General features: G+C 42.1%; 1 protein-coding gene across 3 annotated transcripts in view; it reads right to left on the bottom strand.

Moving 5' to 3' along the window:
* The window catches only part of ift80 (intraflagellar transport 80 homolog (Chlamydomonas)), a 233,645-nt gene that overhangs the window by 178,039 nt on the left and 32,525 nt on the right, over positions 1-23,081 (bottom strand). For 2 of the 3 annotated variants that reach the window (XM_059947169.1, XM_059947177.1), the window contains exons 3-5: positions 10,734-10,957; positions 9,146-9,256; positions 7,633-7,701 (exon numbers count right to left, since the gene is read on the bottom strand). In XM_059947169.1, the coding sequence (XP_059803152.1) occupies positions 7,633-7,701; positions 9,146-9,256; positions 10,734-10,957 (404 nt within the window). The remainder of the gene's footprint in view (positions 1-7,632; positions 7,702-9,145; positions 9,257-10,733; positions 10,958-23,081) is intronic. The other variant, XM_059947185.1, reaches the window with a different exon arrangement.

Genomic DNA, 23,081 nt, shown 5'->3' with positions numbered 1-23,081 from the left:
AGCACTGGCGACGTTTCGGGCCGAGACCCTTCGTCAGAACTAACTGAAAGGAAAGATACTAAGAGATTTGAAAGTACTCCCCCACTACTTTCAAATCTCCTGGTATCTTTCCTTTCAGTTAGTCCTGACAAAGGATCTCAGCCCGAAACGTCGAGAGTGCTTCTCCTTATAGATGCTGCCTGGCCTACTGTGTTCCACCAGCATTTTGTGTGTGTTGTTTGAATTTCCAGCAACTGCAGATTTCCTCGTGTTTGCTAATAAAACTTAGTAACTGGAGGATTTAAGTTTCATATACACATTCCAAAAGGAATTCATGAAACATCAAGCCTAAAGATCAATTTCTAACATGTGCAACAACTCTAATTTCTGCAGGGAAACTCACTCTTCATTTCTGGTATTGAAGGAGTGAAAGGATAAACTCACTGAATCTGGATTAATTAACCTTCTCTCAACACCACCCACCAAAAAGGCAGATGAAGACCATTTAGCACCCCCTTCTCCAACAAATATTTCATAACTCTTATATCTGAATGTACAAGAGATAATTTCCAAATTTGCAGATGACCAAAATAGCAATAAGTTTCAATAAGCAGAATAAGTAAATAGGTGGCAGATAATATTTAATACAATGATGTGTGAAATGCACTTTATTACTGTTTTTTGACTGTCCTATTAGATACAGTCTTTCTTTGATTCTATCATGATTCTTGGATTTACTGCGTATGCCCGCAAGAAAACAAACTTTAGGGTTGTATATGGTGACATATAGGTAATTGATAATAAACTTACTTTGAACTTTGAAAAGACACAATATAAATAGAAGGTATATTTCCAAAACCATATAACCATTCCAGCATGGAAACAGGCCATCTTGGCCCTTCTAGTCCGTGCCAAACGCTTACTCTCACCTAGTCCCAATGACCGCACTCAGCCCATAACCCTCTATTCCTTTCCTGTCAATATACCTATCCAATTTTTTTTTTTAAATGACAAAATCGAACCTGCCTCTACCACTTCTACTGGAAGCTCGTTCCACACAGCTACCGCTCTCTGAGTAAGAAATTCCCCCACGTGTTACCCCTAAACTTTCCCCCCTAGCTCTCAAATAATGTCCTCTTGTTTGAATCTCCCCTACTCTCAATGGAAAAAGCCTATCCACGTCAACTCTATCTATCCCCCTCATAATTTTAAATACCTCTATCAAGTCCCCCCTCAACCTTCTACGCTCCAAAGAATAAAGACCTAACTTGTTCAACCTTTCTCTGTAAATTAGGTGCTGAAACCCAGATAACATTCTAGTAAATCTCCTCTGTACTCTCTCTATTTTGTTGACATCTTTCCTATAATTTGGTGACCAGAACTGTACACAATACTCCAAATTTGGCTTCACCAATGCCTTGTACAATTTTAACATTACATCCCAACTCCTATACTCAATGCTCTGATTTATAAAGGCCAGCATACCAAAAGCTTTCTTCACCACCCTATCCACGAGATTCCTCCTTCAGGGAACTATGCACCATTATTCCTAGATCACTCTGTTCTACTGCATTCCTCAATCCCCTACCATTTACCATGTTCTATTTAGATTATTCCTACCAAAATGTAGCACCTCAGCATTATCAGCATTAAACTCCATCTGCCATCTTTCAGCCCACTCTTCTAACTGGCCTAAATCTCTCTGCAAGCTTTGAAAACCTACTTCATTATCCACAACACCACCTATCTTAGTATCATCTGCATACTTACTAATCCAATTTACCATCCCATCATCCAGATCATTAATGTATATGACAAATGACACTGGACCCAGTACAGATCCTGGAGCCACACCACTAGTCACTGGCCTGCAACCTGACAAACAGTTATCCACCACTACTCTCTGGCATTTCCCATCCAGCCACTGCTGAATCCATTTTACTACTTCATTATTAATACCTAACAATTGAACCTTCCTAACAAACATTCCATGTGGAACCTTGTCGAAGGCCTTATTGAAGTCCATATACACAACATCCACTGCTTCACCCTGGTCAACTTTTCTAGTAACCTCTTCAAAAAGATTCAATAAGATTTGTAAAAGAGATATCTTGGAGTATATATGCATTTTTTATTTAACCTGCTCAAGCAGATTGATAATTAATAAAATATGCCGGATCCTCAGCTTTTAAAAGAGAGACAGTAGAAAACCAAAGAAGTCTTGATGAACCTTTATAAGTACAGGTCTGCATTCTGTCCAGATTTAAGCATGATCATTTAGTAGCAATATGAAAGTTTTTGGGAGTGAGAAGAGATTTACACAAATGATTTCAGGAATGAATAAATGACTTCAGTTAAATGGACAGAATGGTGCAGCTGAGTTTGTTCTTCTTGAAACAACGATTAAATACATCTATCAGATCTCATTGGAAAATTATAAGTACATAAATGGAAATTGTATTCCCATTGAAGGGAGTCAAGAGCAGGGTTATACTATGAACATGATGGCAGAACATACAGATGTGACATGAGGATTTACTTTGTGTTTTGAAAAGCACCAAGTGTTTGGTGACTGGAATGCAATGCTGGGGTTTGTCGTGAAAGCAGATTCAATTGTAGCATTCAAAAGACAGCTGGTTAAATATTGGAAAGAAAACAATCTTCAGGACTGTGGGGAAATAGTAGAAGAATCAGACTAGTTTGATTGTTCTTTCATGGAACCAGAACATACACAGTGGGATGAACAACCCACTTCTATGCTATAATCATTCTGAGTTTCTGTGACTGACAACACATTTTGCTCTCTCTCTCACATCCAGCATTATTAATCCTCATACACCATCCAACCCCTGGCTATATCTTCCACCTTCTGGAGAGCAAATGGTTCCAGAGGTACAAAAATTGCTGATTATAGCATGCATCCAATGAAAATGGAATGCAGAAAACATCATTCTCTAAAATAAAGTGGCTTGATTGAAAAACAGCCAATTTTAAAAGCCTGAAGTTATATTTGCAACTAAATTATATAAACCCATCTAACAGGTTATGCAAATTAATAAATATTTGGTTGACGAAGCAGAATATGGGGAACCACAAGGTTATCTTCACTCTGGTTGGAAATACGTGGAAGTTGAATATCATGGAAATAAAAGATTAAATAATGCAGCTGAATTAGCATTTTGTCTGACCTCCTGCACCGAACACAAAGTATTAGCTTGCAGATCACAGAAGATATTTGGATGCCAGATGGAATACTTTATTAGAACAGGCAAATTCTGCTAGAATTCAATCAAGTGTTGGTGACACCACAACTGGATGCACTACGCAGTTTTGGTCACCTTCTTTTAAAGATATAGTTTAGAGAAGACTCATTATATTGATTCCTTGGGTGAGGGGACTGCCTTGTGTAGAAAGATTATACAGTTTGGACTACAGATCACAGTTTAAAATAATGAAATGTGATCTTATTAAATCAAATAAGATGCTGAAGAAGGGTGTTAAAAGGACTTGTCCATTCACAGGGCAATCTAGAAATAGAGGCCCCATGAGTAAAAGGAATTACTCGTTTAAGACAAAGATGTAAAGAATTTCTGCTGAACCTCAGCAATTCCCAAACTCAGGGAGCTGAGGAGGATGAATCATCGAGTTTATTCAAGGTTAAGATAAAAATTTTGTTCAACAAGAATGTCAATTATGAAACAGGCAGAACAATAGATGTGAGGCCAAAAACACACATAGCATTGAATGGCAAAACAGGATTTGAAGAGACTATCATCAAGTTCCATTTCCTTCTGCTCTTGCACAAATCTATAAATCTGGAGCATTTGAAAGAAGACATTAGATATTTTCATCAGTTCAAAAGTTCAAAGTTCATAGTAAAGTTGTTATCAAAGTACATATTCACTATATATTCACGGAGATTCATTTTCTTGCAGGCATTTTCAATAAATCCAATAACCATAACAGATTCAATGAAAAACAGCACCTATAGGGTAGACAACCAGTGTGCAAAAGACAAATTGTGCAAATACAAAAGATAATAATAATAGATAAGCAATAACTATCAAGATCGTGAGATGGGGATCCCTTGAAAGTGGGTCCATAGGTTGTGGGATCATTTCAATGACAAGGCAAGTGAAGTGGAGTGAAGTTATCCCCTCTTGGTGAGGGATAATAACAGTTCCTGAACCTGGTGGTGTGAGTCCTGAGGCTCCTGTACAGTCGGCCCTCCTTACCCGCGGGGAATTAGTTCCCGGACCCTCGCAGATACCAAAAAACGCGGATGCTTAAGTCGGTGCACTTTAGGACCCGACAGAGCACAGAGCTTATTTAAACTATCTCAGTGCCGTGGACTTTAGGACCTGGCAGAGCTCGGGACCTGCCGACACAGTGTTTCTGTTCCGGAAATCGATCATGATTGAAAATAAAGTAGAAATAATAAAACGATCGGAAAGAGGAGAAACACCATTGGTCATCGGAAAAGCGTTAGGCAATAGTCAGGATAAAGTGAGAATAATGGAGCATGTGAAGGCCCTGCCCCGATGAAAGCTACAATTATTACTAAGCAATGCAGTGGTTCAATTATTGAAATACATACATTTCTTAAGAGTTTTATATGCATAGAAAGGTAAAATATATACTATATACTAAGACAAACGTTTGATTAACTGATGCTAAATAATACTGGATGTACCTGTTCTGACTTAGAGCACTTCCGTGTTTTTTTCCCAATTTCCAATCCACAGTAATCAATGCACATCCTCCCGTATACTTTAAATCATCTCTAGATTACTTTTAATACCTAATACAATGTAAATGCTACGTAAATAGTTGTTATACTGTATTGTTTAGGGAATAATGACAAGAAAATAAGTCTGTACGTGCTCAAACAACAAGTGCTAGAGAGAGAACTTCCAGGTTTTCCTGCACAGTTCGTTGAATCCACGCACGTGGAACCCGCGGATAAGGAGGGCTGACTGTACCTTCTTCCTCATGGCAGTAGCGAGAAGAGAGCATGTGGGGTTCCCTGATAATGGATGCTGCTTTCCTGCAACAATGCTCAGTGAAGATGCACTCAATGTTGAAGAGGGATCTACCCATGATGGACTGGGTCAACGTACCCATTACTTTTTACAGGATTTTCTGTTCAAGGACATTGGTGTTTCCATGCCAGCTGCAACACAGCCAGTCAATATACTCTCCACCACACATCTATAGAAGTTTTCAAAGTTTTAGATTGTCATGGTGAATCTTCACAAACTTCTATAGAAATAAGAGGAACTGCCATGCTTTCTTTGTAATTGCACTTAAATGCTGGACCCAGGACAGGTTCTTTGAAATGATAACACTGAGGAATTTAAAGTTGCTAACCGTCTCCACCTCTGATCTCCCAATGAGGACTGATTTATGGACCTCCAGTTTCCTTCTCGTGTAGCAATAATCAGCCCCTGGTCTTGCTGACATGGACTAAGAGGTTGTTGTTGTGGCATCACTCAGTCAGATTTTCAATCACCCTCCTTACAGTGCCTCAAAAAAGTGTTCAGCCCCCACAACAATTTTCACATTTTAGTCTCATTTTCCAAATTTAAAATATAATTGAAGTAGGATTTCTGAGCTATTCTACAAAACATTGTGCATCATGTCAAATCAAAAGAAAAATTCCAAAGCCTGTCAGCAATTTACTAAAATACCAAAATTGTGAAGCTAAAAAAAAATTCATCTCTTTTGTAAATACTACACCAACTTTCCTCAGATGTAATTTACTGCATTAACTTAACAATTCACTCAATTTCTTGATGTAGAAACCTAAAGGATCTCTTGAATTTTTCCCTCTCTGTAAGGTCCAACAGTATGGTAGATTTTCAACAGACCAAATGAAAATTAAGACAAAAGAGCATTTATGGCAAGTCAGCGAAAACATAACAAAGAAGCACAAATCTGGGGAAGGGTACAAGTCCATCTTAAAGGCACTGAATACGCCTTAGTGCAATCCATTGTGAAAAAGCAGAAAAAATATGAAACTACAGCTACACTGTCTAGTTCAGGCTGTCCCTCCAAACTTAGTCAACAAAGAAGAATGGCACTTCTAAGAGAGGCTACTATGATGCCAACAGTGAGTGAGCTGTAGAAGTCAATGACTGCAACTGGAGATGAAGTTCATGGCTCTGCAACTTCTAAGGCCTTGCGCAAATAGGGTACTTGTGGAAGAGTGGCAAGGAAAAAGCCCTAGCGAAAAAAAAGCATAAAGACTTTGCTAAGTGTTACTGAGAAGATGCTGTAAAGATGTGGATGAAGGTCTTGTGGAAGATGAGGCTAAAGGGGATTTTTTTTTTACCTCAATACTAAGCAGTATGTGTAGCAGAAATCAAATACTGCACATCAGCCAGGTAAGGCCATCCTTAATGTAAACTATGGTGGAGGTAGCATTATTTACTGAAAGCTTTTTCTGCAGCAGGGGCTGGAAATCTGGTCAGAATTAATGGGAAGATGAATGCTGCTAAATACAGAGAGATCCTGGATAAAAACCCACTAGCCTGTGCCAGAAAGCTTAAACTGGGGAGGAAGCTAGTCTTTCAGCAAGACAATGACCCAAAACACACTGCCAGAACAACCATGGAATGACTTCAAATGAAGAAAATTGATATCCTTGAGTGGCCCAGACATGACCTTAACCCAACCAAACATTTTTGGAAAGACCTCAAGAATGCTGCCCAGTGTTGTTCCACTTCTAATCCGGGATAGCTTGAGCAATTTTGCAAGGAGGAATGGGCAAATCTTGCACCATCATGATGTGCAAAGCTAATAGAGAATTATTTAAAAAGACTATTGGCTATAATAGCCGCAAGAGCTGATTCAACAAAATACTTAGCAAAGGGGGATGAATACTTTAGAAGTGCTGACATTTCAGTTTCTGAATTTTTATCTTTCCATGCTTTACAATTTTCCCTGTTTCTTGGACTATGCTATGGGGAAAAGAAGGAGAGTGATTCACCAATAAAATTTCTCTGTAAAATTGATCAAAATCCCTGGTTGTAATACTCATTTATGGGAACAAAGAATTGAAGGTTGATTACTTCTGCAAGGCACTGTATGCTGATTCCTCACACTTGATTTGGCCTACGACACTGGTGTCATCAGCAAAATTGAATATGACATTGTTGATGAGAGCCACCCAGTCATCAGTGTAAAGTAAGTAGACCAGAGGGCCAAGCAGACAGCCTTGAGGTGCACCTGTGCAGATGGAGATTGTGGAGGTGATGTTGTTACTGGATCCAAACTGACTGGAGTCTGCAAGTAAGGAAATAGATGATCAAATTGCAGAAGGAGGAACTGAAGCTTTGGAGCTTATTGATTAGTTTTCAGGGGATGTCGTATTCAATCACAAAGATTATTACCTGTGAACTACTGCTCCAGGAAGCTTTAAAAGGGGAAATGACCTCTTCAGAATTGTGATGCATGCTTTATTCCATCCCCTCACCTCCGTGAGAGAAGCTTTGGTATTCATAGTTCATTCATGACACACTTACCATGGAGCATTTGATTATGTCGTTTTCAGTGCTAAGGTAACTGCCATGGAAATTAATACTGCACTTACTTCATGTACCTGACTGTACAACGTATGCCACAAGGATTTCAACAATTCAAAAATCTTACCTTGTTGTATCATAGTTGATCTTAGCATTCCAGTTTTGGACCAAATCTTAATTTGCCCATCTTCACCAACTGTAGAATACAAGCAGTATGTATCAGATGCAAAGCTTAAAGTAATTATGAAAATCTTTATCCTTACTTACAAGTCATGCCCTTATCAGCTGGTCTGCATTGCTTTCAATTGATAGATATGCAAGGCACACTGTCCAATTACTTCAAGTCACTTAAGCCATCAGAAACAGGTTAAGGTTCAAAATCAAGACTTTGTTAGTACAGCAGCTAGAAAAGGAGGGTTTCTTGGAGATCACTGCACGAGTAGGACAAATTAAAAGTAGATGCATGCTTTTAAATTCAGGAACTGAAAGTGTAAAAAATATTCCTAATATGAAACCTTAAATTATCAAATAAACCTTTACTGGGTTTCATAGGTCTTCCTGCATGAAATGCAAAAAATTGCAAACTAGTCTGAAGCCAGGCTGTTACAATTTTCAGATATTTCCTCCAGATATTCCCTTCAGTTCAGTGAAACCAGCCAATCTTTTTAATTGGGACCAGGGAGCTCCAGTCCGTTTGCCTTAACTAAGATCCCCCACTACACAAAAGGAATAAAACACAGGCTATTTAAGGTTTTGAGCAAATTTCATTAAATATCATCATCCAATTTCACACTGGATTCTTTGGGATCTTACAGTTTTAGTGTATATACAATACTACTGCATTGAAATACACTTGCAGATAAAATGTACACTGAAATTATTCAGTGAAGGTGACCACACCAGTTTGATTCAGTGATATTAACTTTTGAGCTTCATGCAGCCCAGTGTGAAAGGTTTTGTGTGCTTAAGGAAGTGCAAAAGGCAATCTCCACCCTCCCATTTACAAATATTAATATTGAATAATTTTAGGAATTTCAATCTAATTAAAAACAAACCTGAGAAAGTGTGTAGATGCTGTAGATCCAAAGCACACATGCAAAATACTGGAGGAACTCAGCAGGCCAGGCAGCATCCATGGAAAGGAATAAACAGCCGACGTTTTGAGCTGAGACTATTCTTCAGGATTGGAAAGGAAGAAGAGAAGGATTCTCTTCTCCCCTTTCTTTCCAGTCCTGAAGAAGGGTCTCAGCCCAAAACGTTGATTGTACTCTTTACCATTGATGCAGCCTGGCCTGCTGAGTTCCTCCAGCATTTTGTATATGATGCAAATTAAAATTATGGCTATATCTTCAAAAAGCATAACAAGGTGATGACCTAATTCTGAACAACTGGTTAAGCAAATTTTGTAGCACCATAAATGTGTCTTTAGAGACCATAGCTTTGGAAGTGTTGTCCTATTGAGCCATCATGGAAATATTCTTCTGTTTATACACAACATCATTTCTGCAGACAGCATCTTTCTAAGGAAAGCTTATCTAGCTGAAATTCACTCATGTAAAGTGCAGAAAAGAAGATCAAAAGATGGATCAATGGTTTTAATTTCAAACATTAAATTAATTTTAAAGTTCTCTCTCAATCACCTGTTACCAAAGCAGTTCCCTCATAGTTCCACCTTCCTGCTAACACAGCTCCACGATGCGCTTCTACACTTTTTTCCACTCGTCCCGTCTTTGATACTAAATGAAATTTGCCTTAGACAAATAAAAAAGCTAATCAATATTTAAAATCAATACATGCATAAATAATTGAAGTATAATCAGATCAATTTATTTTGTATCTTCAATTTTTCACAATAAAGTTCCATGGATTGGCATTGGCATTGACATGCAGGAGGTCACATGACTCATGATCATTACACAACATCCTCTTTAAACCAGTTTCTACCATTCTTGCATGAAGTTTGACGAACAAACTTAAAGCAGATTATCACCTGCAATATATAGTGCTTTATCAAACATTGTTTAAACTGAAGTGTAAGAAAAACAATATGCAGTTGTTTAAAATCTCTAAGAATCCAGCAGATATTTGTTCAGTACTTTGGCCAATTATTCCTATACTACATGTGCCTATTAAAAAAACAGAAAAACAGATAACACACACACTTAAGATTTAACTAGCTCACAGAAACAACCCAATAACCATTTTGAATAAGGTTGTGCCCTTTCTGCAAAGTTTACGAAGGCCACAATTATTTTAATCTTGTGGAATATTAACTTGTAAACAGCATTTCTTAAATTCTGAAGCCCAATTAATTCAACAGTTATAGATTCAATATTACATTTGAAACTACTAATTCTGATTAACCTAGTAATTTTAGTGAAAATAAGATTATTTTCCCCAGTGAAAACCATGCAAATTTGTTTACCTTTTGTGTTTCAATCTTTAGACATTTGCTCCATATTAATTCTTACTGACAGGTCCAGAAAATAAGAATACATAACCCACTTTCTTCACCTTTTGATGTTTCAGCTGTTTACTGAATTACTGAGTCTGAAGTCATCTCCAATGGATTATCAGTTCTTAGCATTTTTTTTGATTTACCAGACCCTCTAATATTAACAGGAGATGCAGTAACTTCATGAAATTCAATGATTGAATTTGGTTAGTCTGCCAGAATTACTTTGTTGTAATTATTAAGTAAAACATTTGTCACATTTTCCAACAGCTAATTTATAAAACATGTAACTTACATGTCACACTAAGTAAACTAGAAGCAAAAGATTGGATATTTGTATGGCATTGTAGTGAGCCCAAACTCACATAATTATAAAACTTCCTGGTTGCAAAAGCATTTCACTATCAAAGTTTAAGCAGCCTTAATCCAATTCTTAGTGGTTATTCAGTTAAATTTTATTTTCAGAAACCAGAGTTGCTACATAGGAAATAGAAAAACATTCAATTGGTTTAAAAGAGGTGGCTAGTTTGCAAAGAACTGGATTGTAATCTGCATCTAACCATTTTATATTCAATGTAGGACTATTTATTGAGAGTATTGGATAATCAGAATGGAAATTATTTCATACATTGTAGCTATGGAGAAAAATAATAGTACACAACAAGATCTGTACTACAAATTTCCCACTATATGTTGTCCATAATGGGGGGAGAAAAAGTATATTTCCCTGAGGAAAAAAAATTGTATAACTTAGTTTTTGATTCAAAACTTACCATCTGTACTGGTGAGCACAAATATTTCTGCCTGTATCTGCTTCTTGCCTCCTGTAGTCTTGGGGAACCAATGCATATCTATTGGATAAATTTCTTCAGCAAGCCTTACTACTTGGACCGTTTCATTTGTTAATAGGTTCCACTTCAGGATTTGGTGGTCATCACTGGATGAAAATAACTCATCTGCTGTTGTCCATCCAACACAACTAACCAACTCTTTATGTGAGGTGAAATTAAAGAAAATATCAAGAACAGATATTGACTTCAATTATAAGAATAAATTTTGTTATAAAGCATGGTGGCACAAGTCAACAGTAATCTAATTTTAAATGTTAGTATGAGTTTACATCTACGGTATTCCATAAAAATAGATTGTCAGGGACTTTACATAAGATAGCAATACAGACTGAAATCAATTGACTCCCATGATTGCTGTCTTACATTGCCAAATGACAGGTTAAGCTATATCAATGGCATAGACCTTGTAGCAGACTTGCAAGCCTACAGGTCAACTCCTTAGGCAATAACATCAAAAATTATTGTTGTAAATACTGTTTCCATTCTTTTTAAGCTTGCTAACCTTTGCCATTTCCCTATTTGTTGAATGCAGTTCAACTTGTTAAAATCACACTACTACACACTCAACTCCAAATCACAAGGAGAAAGACAAGGGAAAGCGCATTGCAGCTTAGTTTAAATCATATCCACTGTAGACATATACACAATCATGCAACAGCTCAAAAAGCTTTGTATTCTGTTCTTTATAAATGTTCTTCTGACATTGTACTCAGTCCATCACAACATTAGCTAAATTTACTAATTTAGCGTCGATTACAAATTAACTACATGAAGCTTCTGGTTTGCACGGTTTAGCCATTCATCGTATTACATTTGTTAGGGAACTCAGTAAGACTGCCTGAGGCAGAATAATCCTCAACCTCACATTCAAAGGTTTTTTTTAACTTGCAACTGGTCCATCTGAATCTAAGAGATTACAACTATTTATCTTTAAATGTCAAAACATGATACCAAAGATCTGTGCTTTGAATTTATATATAGCAGGGAAAAAAATTTAAATAATCAAAAAAAAATCTGTAAACATCCTGAACAACTACAAATACTTTTTGTTTAAATAATTGCAATCTTTCCCTCTCCATCCTAACCTTTGGCTTTCTACTACCGATAAAAATTATTTGCAATTAGAGTTTCATTTAATATTTCCTGTGTCTTTACTGTATTATCCCTGTACTGTTATTGGCATAAATCATGATTTTCTATAGACTCCAAGCACCAGTCGGTGCACCAATTGTGAGTTGGAGAGCTACAAGAGAGTAGGCGGTGCACAGATCCGGGAGCGAAGTTGAAAAAGGGAGAGCTTCACAGGAATTCGGCTATAACCGGAGACCCAGAATCAGAATCAGGATTATTATCACCGGCATGTGATGTGAAGTTTGTTAACAGTTTGCAGCAGCAGTTCAATGCAATACATAATATAGAAGAGAAAGATAATAATAAGTAAGTATTCAGTATACTTTATACAGTATACATATATTGAATAAATTAAAAATCGTACAAAAAACTGAAATATATTTTTTTAAAGTGAGGTAGCGTTCAAGGGTTCAATAACCATTTAGGAATCAGATGGCAGAGGGGAAGAAGCTGTTTCTGAATTGCTGAGTGTGTACCTTCAAGCTTCTACACCTCCTAACTGATGGCAACAGTGAGAAAAGGGCATGCCTTGGGTGCTGGAGGTCCTTAACAATGGATGCTGCCTTTCTGTCTCAGATACCGCTCATTGAAGATGAGCTGGGTACTTTGTCGGCTAGTACCCAAGATGGAGCCGACTAAATTTCCAACCCTCTGCAGCTTCTTTCAGTCTTGTGCAGTAGCCCCCACCCCATCCCCCACCATACCAGACAGTGATGCAACCTGTCAGATTGCTCTCCACAGCACATCTATAGAAGTTTTTGAGTGTGTTGGAGAGCAGGGAAGGCTCAGACATAAAAGGGAGACACTGCCTAGCGGAGCAGTCATCAACAGAGTGGTCTGGGTCAGAGTGGTAGGGCTTTGGCTCATTCAGGCTTTGGCAAGGTAAGTTCGTTTTTTCCTTGCATTTTTTGAGGAATAGAAAGCACGTCTGTAGGGTTAGTACCTTGCTCTGGGTGTCAGATGTGGGAATCCTGGGAATCTTCCAGTCTCCCAGATGGCGACATCTGTGCTAGGTGCACCAAGAGGCAGCTTCTGAGAGACTATGTTAGGAATCTGGAGCTGCAGCTCGATGACCTACAGCTTATTAGGGAAAGTGAGCAGGAGATAGAGAGGAGTTACAGGGAGTTACCGTAGTCACCCCAAAGCTGCAGGAGTTGGATAAGTGGGTGACTGTCAGAGAAGGGAAGAGCTCAGATAGTAGAGAGCACCCCTGTGGTCATTCCCCTCAGTAATCATTATCTCATTAATTTCTTTTGGATTCTGTTGAGGGGGGTGATCTGATAGAGGACAACTACAGCAATCTGGTCTCTGGCACTGAGTCTAGCTCCATGGTGCAGAAGGGGGAGAAGAAAATGAGGAATGTGGTAGTCATAGGGGATTCCACTGTGAAGGGAACAGACAGGAGGATCAGTCACCCCGAAAGAGATTCCCACATGGTGTGTTGCCTCCCAGGTGCCAGGGTATAGGATGTCTCGGATCAGGTGCAGAGTATTTGAAGGGAGAGGGTGAACAGCTAGAAATTTTGGTACCCATTGGTACCAATGACATAGGTAGAAAAAGGGAGGAGGTCCTGAAAAGAGAATTCAGGGAGTTGGGTAGGAAGCTGAAAAGCAGGACCTCCATGGTAATAATCTCAGGATTGCTGCCTGTGCCACGTGCTAACAAGCGCAAGAACAGCATGATCAGGCATATTAATGCATGGCTGAGAAATTGGTATAAGGGGCATGGCTTCAGGGTCCTGAATCATTGGGGTCTCTTCTGGGGTATGTATGACCTGTACAAAAAGGACGAGTTACACCTGAACCTAAAGGGGTCCAATATCCCAGAAAGCAGGTTTAGTAGAGCTGTTAGGGAAGGTTTAAACTAATTTGGCAGTGAGATGGGAACCAGAGTGATAGGACTGAGGAAGGGGAAAACTGAAATAAATTGAAAAAAGTGTGCAACAGAGATGTTAGAAAGGACAGGCAGGAGATGAGGCATAATCACAGCTAGTGGGATGATTTAGAGGGCAATAGAGGCATGGTGCAGTTAAAACAGAAAGCAACAAATACTGGCCTGAAAGTGTTATATTTGAATGCATGCAGTATAAGAAATAAAATAGATGATCTTGAAATTCAGCTACAGATTTGCAAGAATGATGTGGTGGCCATCTCTGAAACTTGGCTAAAGGATGGCTGCCATTGGGAGCTGAACGTCCAAGGATATATGGTGTATGGGAAAGATAGGTGAGTAGGCAGAGGGAGTGATATGGCTAAGAAGCATTGTATATTTCTCTGTATAAGAAAAATTAAGTCATTAGAAAGAGATGACATAGGACTGGAAGCTGTAGAGTCTCTATAGGTTGAGTTAAGAAATGGCAAGGGTAAAAGGACCCTAATGGCAATTGTATACAGGCCTCCAAACAGCAGCCAGGATGTGGATTACAAATTACAGCAAGAGATAGAAAAGGTGTGTCAGAAGGGCAATGTCATAATAATTGTTGGGGATTTTAACATGAAAGTGGATTGGGAAAACCAGGCCAGTACTGGATGTCAAGAGAGAGAACTTGTAGAATGTCTAAGGGATGGCTTTTTAGAACAGCTTTTTGTTGAGCCCTCTAGGGGATCGGATGGAAGGTGATTGACTTCACTTTGAAATTTGAGAAGGAGAAACTAAATTCCAATGTGTTGGTATTTCAGTGGAATAAAGGGAATTACGATGGCATGAGAGAGGAACTGGCCAAAGTTGACTGGAAAGAAACACTAGCAGGAGGGACAGCAGAGCAGCAAAGGCTGGAATTTCTGCAGAAAATGACAGATACATTCCACATAAGAACAAATTTTCGAATGGAAGAAGGACACTACCGTGGCTGACAAGTGAAGTCAGAGCCAAAGTAAAAGCAAAAGAGAGGGCATACAAGGAAGCCAAAGCTAGTGGTAAGATAGAAGATTGGGAAGCTTTTAAGAACTTGCAGAAGGAAACTAAGAAGGTCATTAGGAAGGAAAAGATGAATTATGAAAGGTAGCTGGCAACTAATATCAAAGAAGATATTAAAAGCTTTTTAAGTATATAAAGGGTAAAAAAATTTGAGGGTAGATATAGGACCAACAGAAAATGATGCTGGAGATATTGTAATGAGACACGCAGAGATGGCAGAGGAGCTGAACGTGTATTTTGCATCAGTCTTCACAGTGGAAGACATTTGCAGTACACCGGACATTCAAGAGTGTCAGGGAAGTTGTATATGGAGAGAAAATTATACCTGAGAAGGTACTCAGGAAGTTTAATGGTCTGAGGGTGGATAAATCTCCTGGACCTGATGGAATGCACCCTCAGGTTCTGAAGGAATTAGCTGGAGAGATTGTGGAGACATTACCAATGATCTTTCAAGAATCGATAGATTCTGCCATTGCATCAGATGACTTGAAAATTGAAAATGTTACTCTGTGGTGACCCACTTTCCGCGCAGGTGAACCAGCTCACAAATAGCCAGCACTCGGGGGGAGACTTTAGTAATGTACCTCTGACATCATTTCCACCCGGAGAGGGCGGGCGCTAGGGATTTAAATGCCAGCACCGCAAAGTTTGAATAAACTAGTCTCGAAACGACTTACCGACTGCGTGTCGTTATTTCAGCGCTGTGTGTAGCACATCGCTACACTGGTGACCCCGACGGTCCAAACGGGATTTGGACCAAAGATGACCGACTCTTCATCTGTTCACGCAGTTTCGCTAAAACTGCCGACTTTCTGGATGCTGCGACCAGGCGCGTGGTTTAGCCAAGCAGAAGCCCAGTTCCAGATTCGGCAGATATCCTCTGATTCCACGCGTTACTACCACGTGGTGAGCACCCTTGACCAGCAGAAAGCCGTCCAGGTTGCAGATTTCATATATTCGCCCCTGGAAGAAGGCAAATATGAAGTATTCAAGGCGCTGCTCATTGAGACCTTTGGCCTCTCACGGCATGAGCGAGGTGCCCGCCTGCTTCACCTGGACGGTTTGGGAGACAGACTGCCATCAGCATTGATGAATGAGATGCTGTCCCTGGCTGACAGACACAAGCCCTGCCTCATGTTCGAGCAAGCGTTCCTGGAGTAACTCCCCAAGGACATACATCTGCTGCTGGCTGACACAGATTTCAGTGAACCCCGGAAGTTGGTGGCCCGGGCAGACATGCTGTGGAAAGCCAAGAGGGAGAGCGCGGCGTCCGTCGGTCAGATTATCAGACCAGGCCCAGCAGGGGGGCGCACACAACACAGAGGCAGGAGTGAGGAGGCCAGTGAACAGTGGTGTTTCTACCACCAGCGGTGGGGCACAAAAGCCCGCCGTTGTCGCCCGCCCTGCAAGAGCCAGGGCCAGCTGCTGCTAATGACTATGGCGGCTGGCCACCACGACAGCCTCTTGCATGTCTGGGACAAACAGCTGGGACGCCGCTTCTTGGTCGATTCCGGAGTGGAGATCAGCATCTTGCCCCCGACGGGGTACGACACCTGCAACAGGAAGCCAGGACCCACCCTGAGGGCCGCAAACGACAGCACGATACGGACCTACGGCACCCACACAGTGCAGCTGCAGTTCAGCGCCAGCCAGTTCACGTGGCACTTCACACTGGCCGCCGTGGCCCATCCACACCTGGGGGCGGACTTCTTGCAAGCTCACAGCCTGCTGGTCAACTTGCAAGAGAAAAGACTGGTACATGCCGAGACTTCCCAGACGTTCTCCCTGGGTGAAGCCAAGTTGCCGGCCCCACACCTGGACTCCATCACGCTGTCAGACAACGAATTCCCCAGAATCCTGGCGGACTTCCCATCAATTCTGACACCGCAGTTCACGGCAGCCATGCCCAGACACGGGGTACAGCACCACATTCCGACCCAGGGACCACCCCTCCACGCCCGCGCACGAAGGCTCCCGCCAGAAAAGCTCCACCTGGCAAAGGAGGAATTCGAGCGGATGGAGAAATTGGGGATCATACAGTGGTCCGACAGTCCATGGGCCTCCCCCCTGCACATGGTGCCCAAAGCAACAGGGGGCTGGAGACCATGCGGCGACTACCGCAGGCTGAATGAGGCTACAACACCGGACCGCTACCCTGTGCCGCACATTCAGGACTTTGCAGCAAACCTGCACGGCGCACGGATCTTCTCCAAGGTAGACTTCGTCCGGGGATACCATCAAATCCCGATGCATCCAGACGACGTCCCCAAAACGGCACTCATCACCCATTCCAGCCTTTTCGAGTTCCTCCACATGCCGTTCGGCCTAAAGAATGCCGCACAGACGTTTCAGCGGTTAATGGACACGGTGGGACGCGACCTGGACTTCGCTTTCATCTATTTGGACGACATCCTCATAGCCAGCAGCAGTCGTCAGGAGCATCTGTCCCACCTCCGTCAACTCTACACCCGACTGAGTGAATACGGCCTCACGATCAACCCGGCCAAATGCCAGTTCGGTCTCGATACCATCGACTTCCTAGGCCACAGGATTACCAAAGACGGGGCAACACCTCAGCTCGCCAAGGTAGACGCGATTCGCCACTTTGCCCAGCCCAACACGGTCAAAGGCCTGCAGGAGTTTGTTGGTATGGTGAACTTCTACCACCGTTTCCTCCCCTCAGCAGCCCGAATCATGCGCCCTTTGTACACCCTGATGTCGGGTAAAGGCAAGGACATTACTTGGGACGAGGAGGCCGGGGCCGCTTTCGTTAAAGCCAAGGAAGCCTTGGCAGATGCTGCGATGCTGGTGCACCTCAGAACGGACGTTCCGACCGCCCTCACGGTGGACACATCCGACACAGCAGTCGGTGGGGTGCTGGAGCAGCTCATCGAGGGGCGCTGGCAACCCCTGGTGTTCTTCAGCAAGCACCTAGGACCGCCCGAACTCAAGTAGAGTGCTTTCGACTGGGAGCTGTTGGCGCTATACCTGACGATCTGGCATTTCAGGTACTTCTTAGAAGGCAGGCCATTGGCCGCATTCACGGGCCACACGAAGTTCACGCGTTCACGAAGGTGTCCGATCCCTGGTCGGCTCGCCAGCAGCGACATCTGTACTACATCTCGGAGTACGCGATGGACATCCAGCATGTCTCGGGGAAGGACAACGTCGTGGCGGACGCACTCTCCAGACCAGCTGTCCAGGCCCTGTCCCTGGGGGTGGACTATGCAGCACTGACGGAGGTGCAGCAGGCAGACGACGAGATGCCCAGCTACAGGACCGCAGTCTCGGGTTTGCAGCTGCAGGACTTTCTCGTAGGCCCAGGTGAAAGGACCCTCCTGTGCGACGTGGCTACCGGCCAACCTCGCCCCATCATCCTGGCAACCTGGAGGCAGCGGGTTTTCGACTCTATCCACAGTTTGGCGCACCCATCTATCAGGACAACTGTCCGGCTGGTCTCCAACAAGTTCATGTGGCACGGACTTCGCAAGCAGGTCAGTGAATGGGTCAGAATGTGCGCGCAGTGCCAAACAGCCAAGGTGCAGCAGCACACTAAAGCCCCGCCGCAAGCAGTTCAAACCCACCCACCGGAGGTTCGATCACATTCATGTGGATGTTGTGGGCCCCCTACCAGTGTCGCAAGGAGCACGGTACCTCCTAATGATGGTAGACCGGTTCGCGAGGTGGCCAGAGGCGGTCCCACTCACTGACACATCTGCCAATTCCTGCGCCCGAGCACTGATCGCAACCTGGGTAGCACGCTTCAGGGTACCGGCCCACATTACCTCCAACAGAGGTGCCCAGTTCACCTCCAGCCTGTTGGGAACGCAGCTGCACCACACAACTGCCTACCACCCACAGTCGACCGGACTGGTGGAACGCTTCCACTGTCACTTGAAGTCGGCTCTCATGGCCCGCCTGAGAGGAACTAACTGGGTGGACGAGCTTCCCTGGGTCCTGCTTGGAATTCGTACAGCGCCCAAAGAGGATCTGCACGCCTCGTCGGCCGAGTTGGTGTACAGCTCACCCCTGGCCGTCCCGGGAGAGTTCATACCAGCCCCAAGGGGACAAGAGGAAGAAACTGCAGCAGTCCTGGACAGGCTACGCGAAAGGCTCGGCAACCTGGCCCCTGTACCAACTTCAGAACACGGACGGACCCCGACCCATGTACCCAAAGACCTGCAAAACTGTAAGTTTGTATTTGTACGAAGGGGCAGACCCCGGGCGCCGCTACAGCGGCCGTACGAGGGGCCGTTCAAGGTAATCAACAACAACGGGTCCACGTACGTTCTGGACATTGGGGGGAAAGAGGAGGTTTTCACGGTGGACCGACTCAAACCAGCCCATGTGGACTTGGCGCAGCCGGTCAAGGTTCAGGCACCACGCAGCAGATGCAGACCTCCCAAACAGAAGCTGATCCAGACTGTGGACATTGGGGGGTGTATCACTGGTTCTGGGGGTGGGGGGGTTATGTGGCGACCCACTTTCCGTGCAGGTGAACCGGCTCACAAACAGCCAGCACGTGGCGGGAGACTTTAGTAATGTACCTTCGACGTCATTTCCGCCCGGAGAGGGTGGGCGCTAGGGATTTAAATGTCAGCACTGTGAAGTTTGAATAAACTAGTCTCGAAACGACTTACCGACTGCGTGTCGTTATTTCAGCATTGTGTGTAGCACATCGCTACAACTCCACCATTTAAGGAGGGTGGGAGGCAGCAGAAAGGAAACTATAGACCTGTTAGCCTGACATCAATGTTTGTGAAGTTGTTGGAATTGATTTAGGAAGGAGATCACAGAGTACCTGGAGGCACATGACAACATAGGCCAAAGTCAGCATGGTTTCCTGAAAGGAAAATCCTGCCTGACTAAACTACTGCAATTTTTACAAATTACAAGCAGGATAGACAAAGCAGTTGCAGTAGATGTGGTATACTTGGACTTTCAGAAGGACTTAGACAAGATGCCGCACATGAGGCTGCTTAGCAAGATAAGAGCTCATGGAATTACAGGGAAGTTACTAGCATCAGTGAAGCATTGGTTGATTGGCAGAAAACAGAGACTGGGAATAGTGGGATCCTATTCTGGCTGGCTGCCCGTTACCAGTGGAGTTCCACAAGGGTCGTTGTTGGGACCGCTGCTTTTTATGATGTATGTCAATGATTTGGACTATGAGATTTATTGATTTGTGGCTAAATTTGTTGATGATACAAAGATAGGGGAAGGAGAGGGTAGTGTTGAGGAAACAGAAAGACCACAGAAAGACTTAGATAGTTTAGGGGAATGGGCAAAGAGGTGGCAAATGAAATACAATGTTGGACAGTGTATGGTCATGCACTTTGGTGCAAGAAATAAACAGGCAGACTATTATTTAGATGGGAAGAGAATTCAAAATGCAGAGATGCAAAGGGACTTGGGAGTTCTTCCGCAGGATACCCTAAAGGTTAACCCCCAGGATGAGTCAGTGTTGAAGAAGACAAATGCAATGCTAGCATTCATTTCTGGAGGTATAGAATATAAGAGCAGGGATGTGATATTGAGGCTCTTTAAGGCACTCAGAGTACTGTGTTCAGTTTTAGGCTCCTTATTTTAGAAAGGATATACTGACACTGGAGAGAGATCAGAGAAGATTCACGAGAATGATTCCAGAAATGAAAGGGTTATCATATGAGGAATGACTGGCAGCTCTTGGGCTGTATTCCCTGGAGTTCAGGAGAATGAGGGGGGAATTGCATAGAAACATTCCAAATGTTAAAAGCCCTTGACAAATTAGATCTGGCAAAGTTATTTCCCATGGTAAGGGAGTCTAGGACAAGAGGGCACAACTTCAGGATTTATGGACGTCCATTTAAAACACAGAAATTGCAAAATTACTTCAGTCAGAGGGTGGTAAATCTGTGGAATTCATTGCCATGACCAGCTGTGGAGGCCAAGTCATTGGGTCCATTTAAGGCAGAGATAAACAGGTTCCTGATTAACCAGAGCATCAAAGGGTATGGGAGAAGGCAGGGGAATGGGGTTGACTGGAGGAATTGGATCAGCCCATGACTGAATGGTGGAGCAGACTCAATGGGCTAAATGGCCTACTTCTGCTCATATATCTTATGGTCTAAGCATCGCAATCTTTCTGCTTCCTACAATCTATACATTTAAAAACAACTTGATCTCAACTCTGTTACCTGCATACTACTATTGCATATTATTCTCATACCATAAATAATAAGTCTTGGTGCTTCAATTACATTTTCTCCAAATCAAAACCAAACACAACAACTACACTAAATCAGGATAGTTGCTGTAAAACCATCACTGAAAGATTTTCTAATGTGAATCCAATATTCATGGCAAAAGAAAGTCTCAAAAGCAACTCCCCATCTCAGCTGCATCTTTGGTATGGTATCAACTAAAAAAATACAATAAAACTGCTTCATCTTCCTGCATGTAACTTCTTCATCTTCTTCTTGTAAATTCATGGAAAACATGAAACATGTCAGCCAACATGCTTTTTTTTTGCCAGAATGACACCAGGAATAGTCCAAAATATCTCTAAACCCTTTGTTTTATTAAATCAGTCATGTAACATTTAATAAATGTTTAATCCATACAGATCTTATTATACATGTAGGGGAAAAAACAAATATCTCCAGTTCCTTTCAAAGTTTCCAGAAATAGCTTTAGAGGAATCTCAGCAAGTTACAGGTCATATTTGGGTGATTGCTAACAATTCTGCCTCAGAAAACCAGATTGGGCATAATGTGTTCTTGGCTAATTTAGGAATGATTATTTGACTGCTGCAACCAAGATAGAATGCCCAAGAATGCTAGGGTGAAACGGTTTGCATTAACTGATATATTTGTATCATCTGCCTCAAGCTTTAAAACACCGCTCAAAATGCCAGTCAATAATGACTACAATTATTCTCTCTGCTCTACGTGCTGCAAGGTCATGAAAATCAATTAAAATTCTTTATGCTAACAACGCTCCATAAATGCAATGCAGAAGAAAATAACATGAGCTCTCTAAAGGAAATTACAGTCAATCTAACAGTACTAGACTTCAAGAGAAAATGAAAAAGGGCAGAGACACTGGCATGAAGAGAGGTGAAATAAAATGAGTGAAAAAAACAATACAAAATGGGCATTCAGTGGTCTGCTCTTTAAAATAAATGATATTTATAATCATGTAAGGATTTTACTAGCATTACCAACTTTCAAATATATGGTTAATATTTATTTATCTCATTGTTTCCAATCCCAGCACGAAACATCAACTGTACTTTTTTCTATACTTGTTGCCTGGCCTGCTGAGTTCCTCCAGTATTTTGTGCTTGTTGCTTGGATTTCCAGCAACTGCAGATTTTCTCTTGTCAGTCATTCCACAAAATTACTTAGAACAGCATTTCAAAGATTCTAAACTAAAGCCTGCAGATATCCAATTAAGAACTTATACTGGAGAAAATATAACTCTTGTGGAAGTGACATTCATAATAGTGAAATACAAGCTCAATGTGGCTTGTTGGTTGTATGTGGTAAAAAAAAAGGAGGACCAACATTGTGGGGATGTAGCTGGCAGAAACAGCTACAACTTGATTGGTGATCCATCCACAATTTGCATGCCACATCAAAGCCAACTTTCAGCAATTTAGGAAAGGTACTGGATGATGCCACAATTGTTTCCAGGCTGTATGAGGGCAAACAGATGTTGGTGCCAACCATGCCTGTGGTTGGAAAGCATATTGGACAAAGGAAGGACCATGCTGCTCAGAGGAAGAAAGAAAGTGACAAAAGCAGCGGTCTGACTACAACAGTTTTCACAGGCAACATATCTGAGAGAGCTTCTGATGTTAATCATACCATTACTTGCAAAATGTGGCATGGTTTTAAGCTGGAAGAGAGTTCAGGCAGCTTCCGGAAATTGCAAGCATTCGGCTTTTGAGAGTTTAAAGAACCAGAATCTATTCTGTGTTCATTAAGGTTATTGCATGAACTTCAAGTGGGAGACAAAAAGCTGCTGTAAAAGTAGATGCAAAGACCAAAACCCAGCCGGATGAATGGAATGCCAAAAAGAAAGGAGTTAATGGACTTATGAAAAGAGGATTCATCAGATGATATGGTGGATGAGGAACTCAAGAAGAGAGATCAGATTGTAAAGGCAGCAATAGAAGGATTAATAATACTCCAGTGAACTAAATGCACTTTACTAACATCGGGTTAACATCACCACAAG

This window comes from Hypanus sabinus, chromosome 2 (assembly GCF_030144855.1).
Source record: "Hypanus sabinus isolate sHypSab1 chromosome 2, sHypSab1.hap1, whole genome shotgun sequence".
Classification (NCBI taxonomy): Eukaryota; Metazoa; Chordata; class Chondrichthyes; order Myliobatiformes; family Dasyatidae; genus Hypanus; species Hypanus sabinus.
Note: the sequence above shows the minus strand (reverse complement) of the source record. Positions and strands in the feature narration are given on the sequence as shown.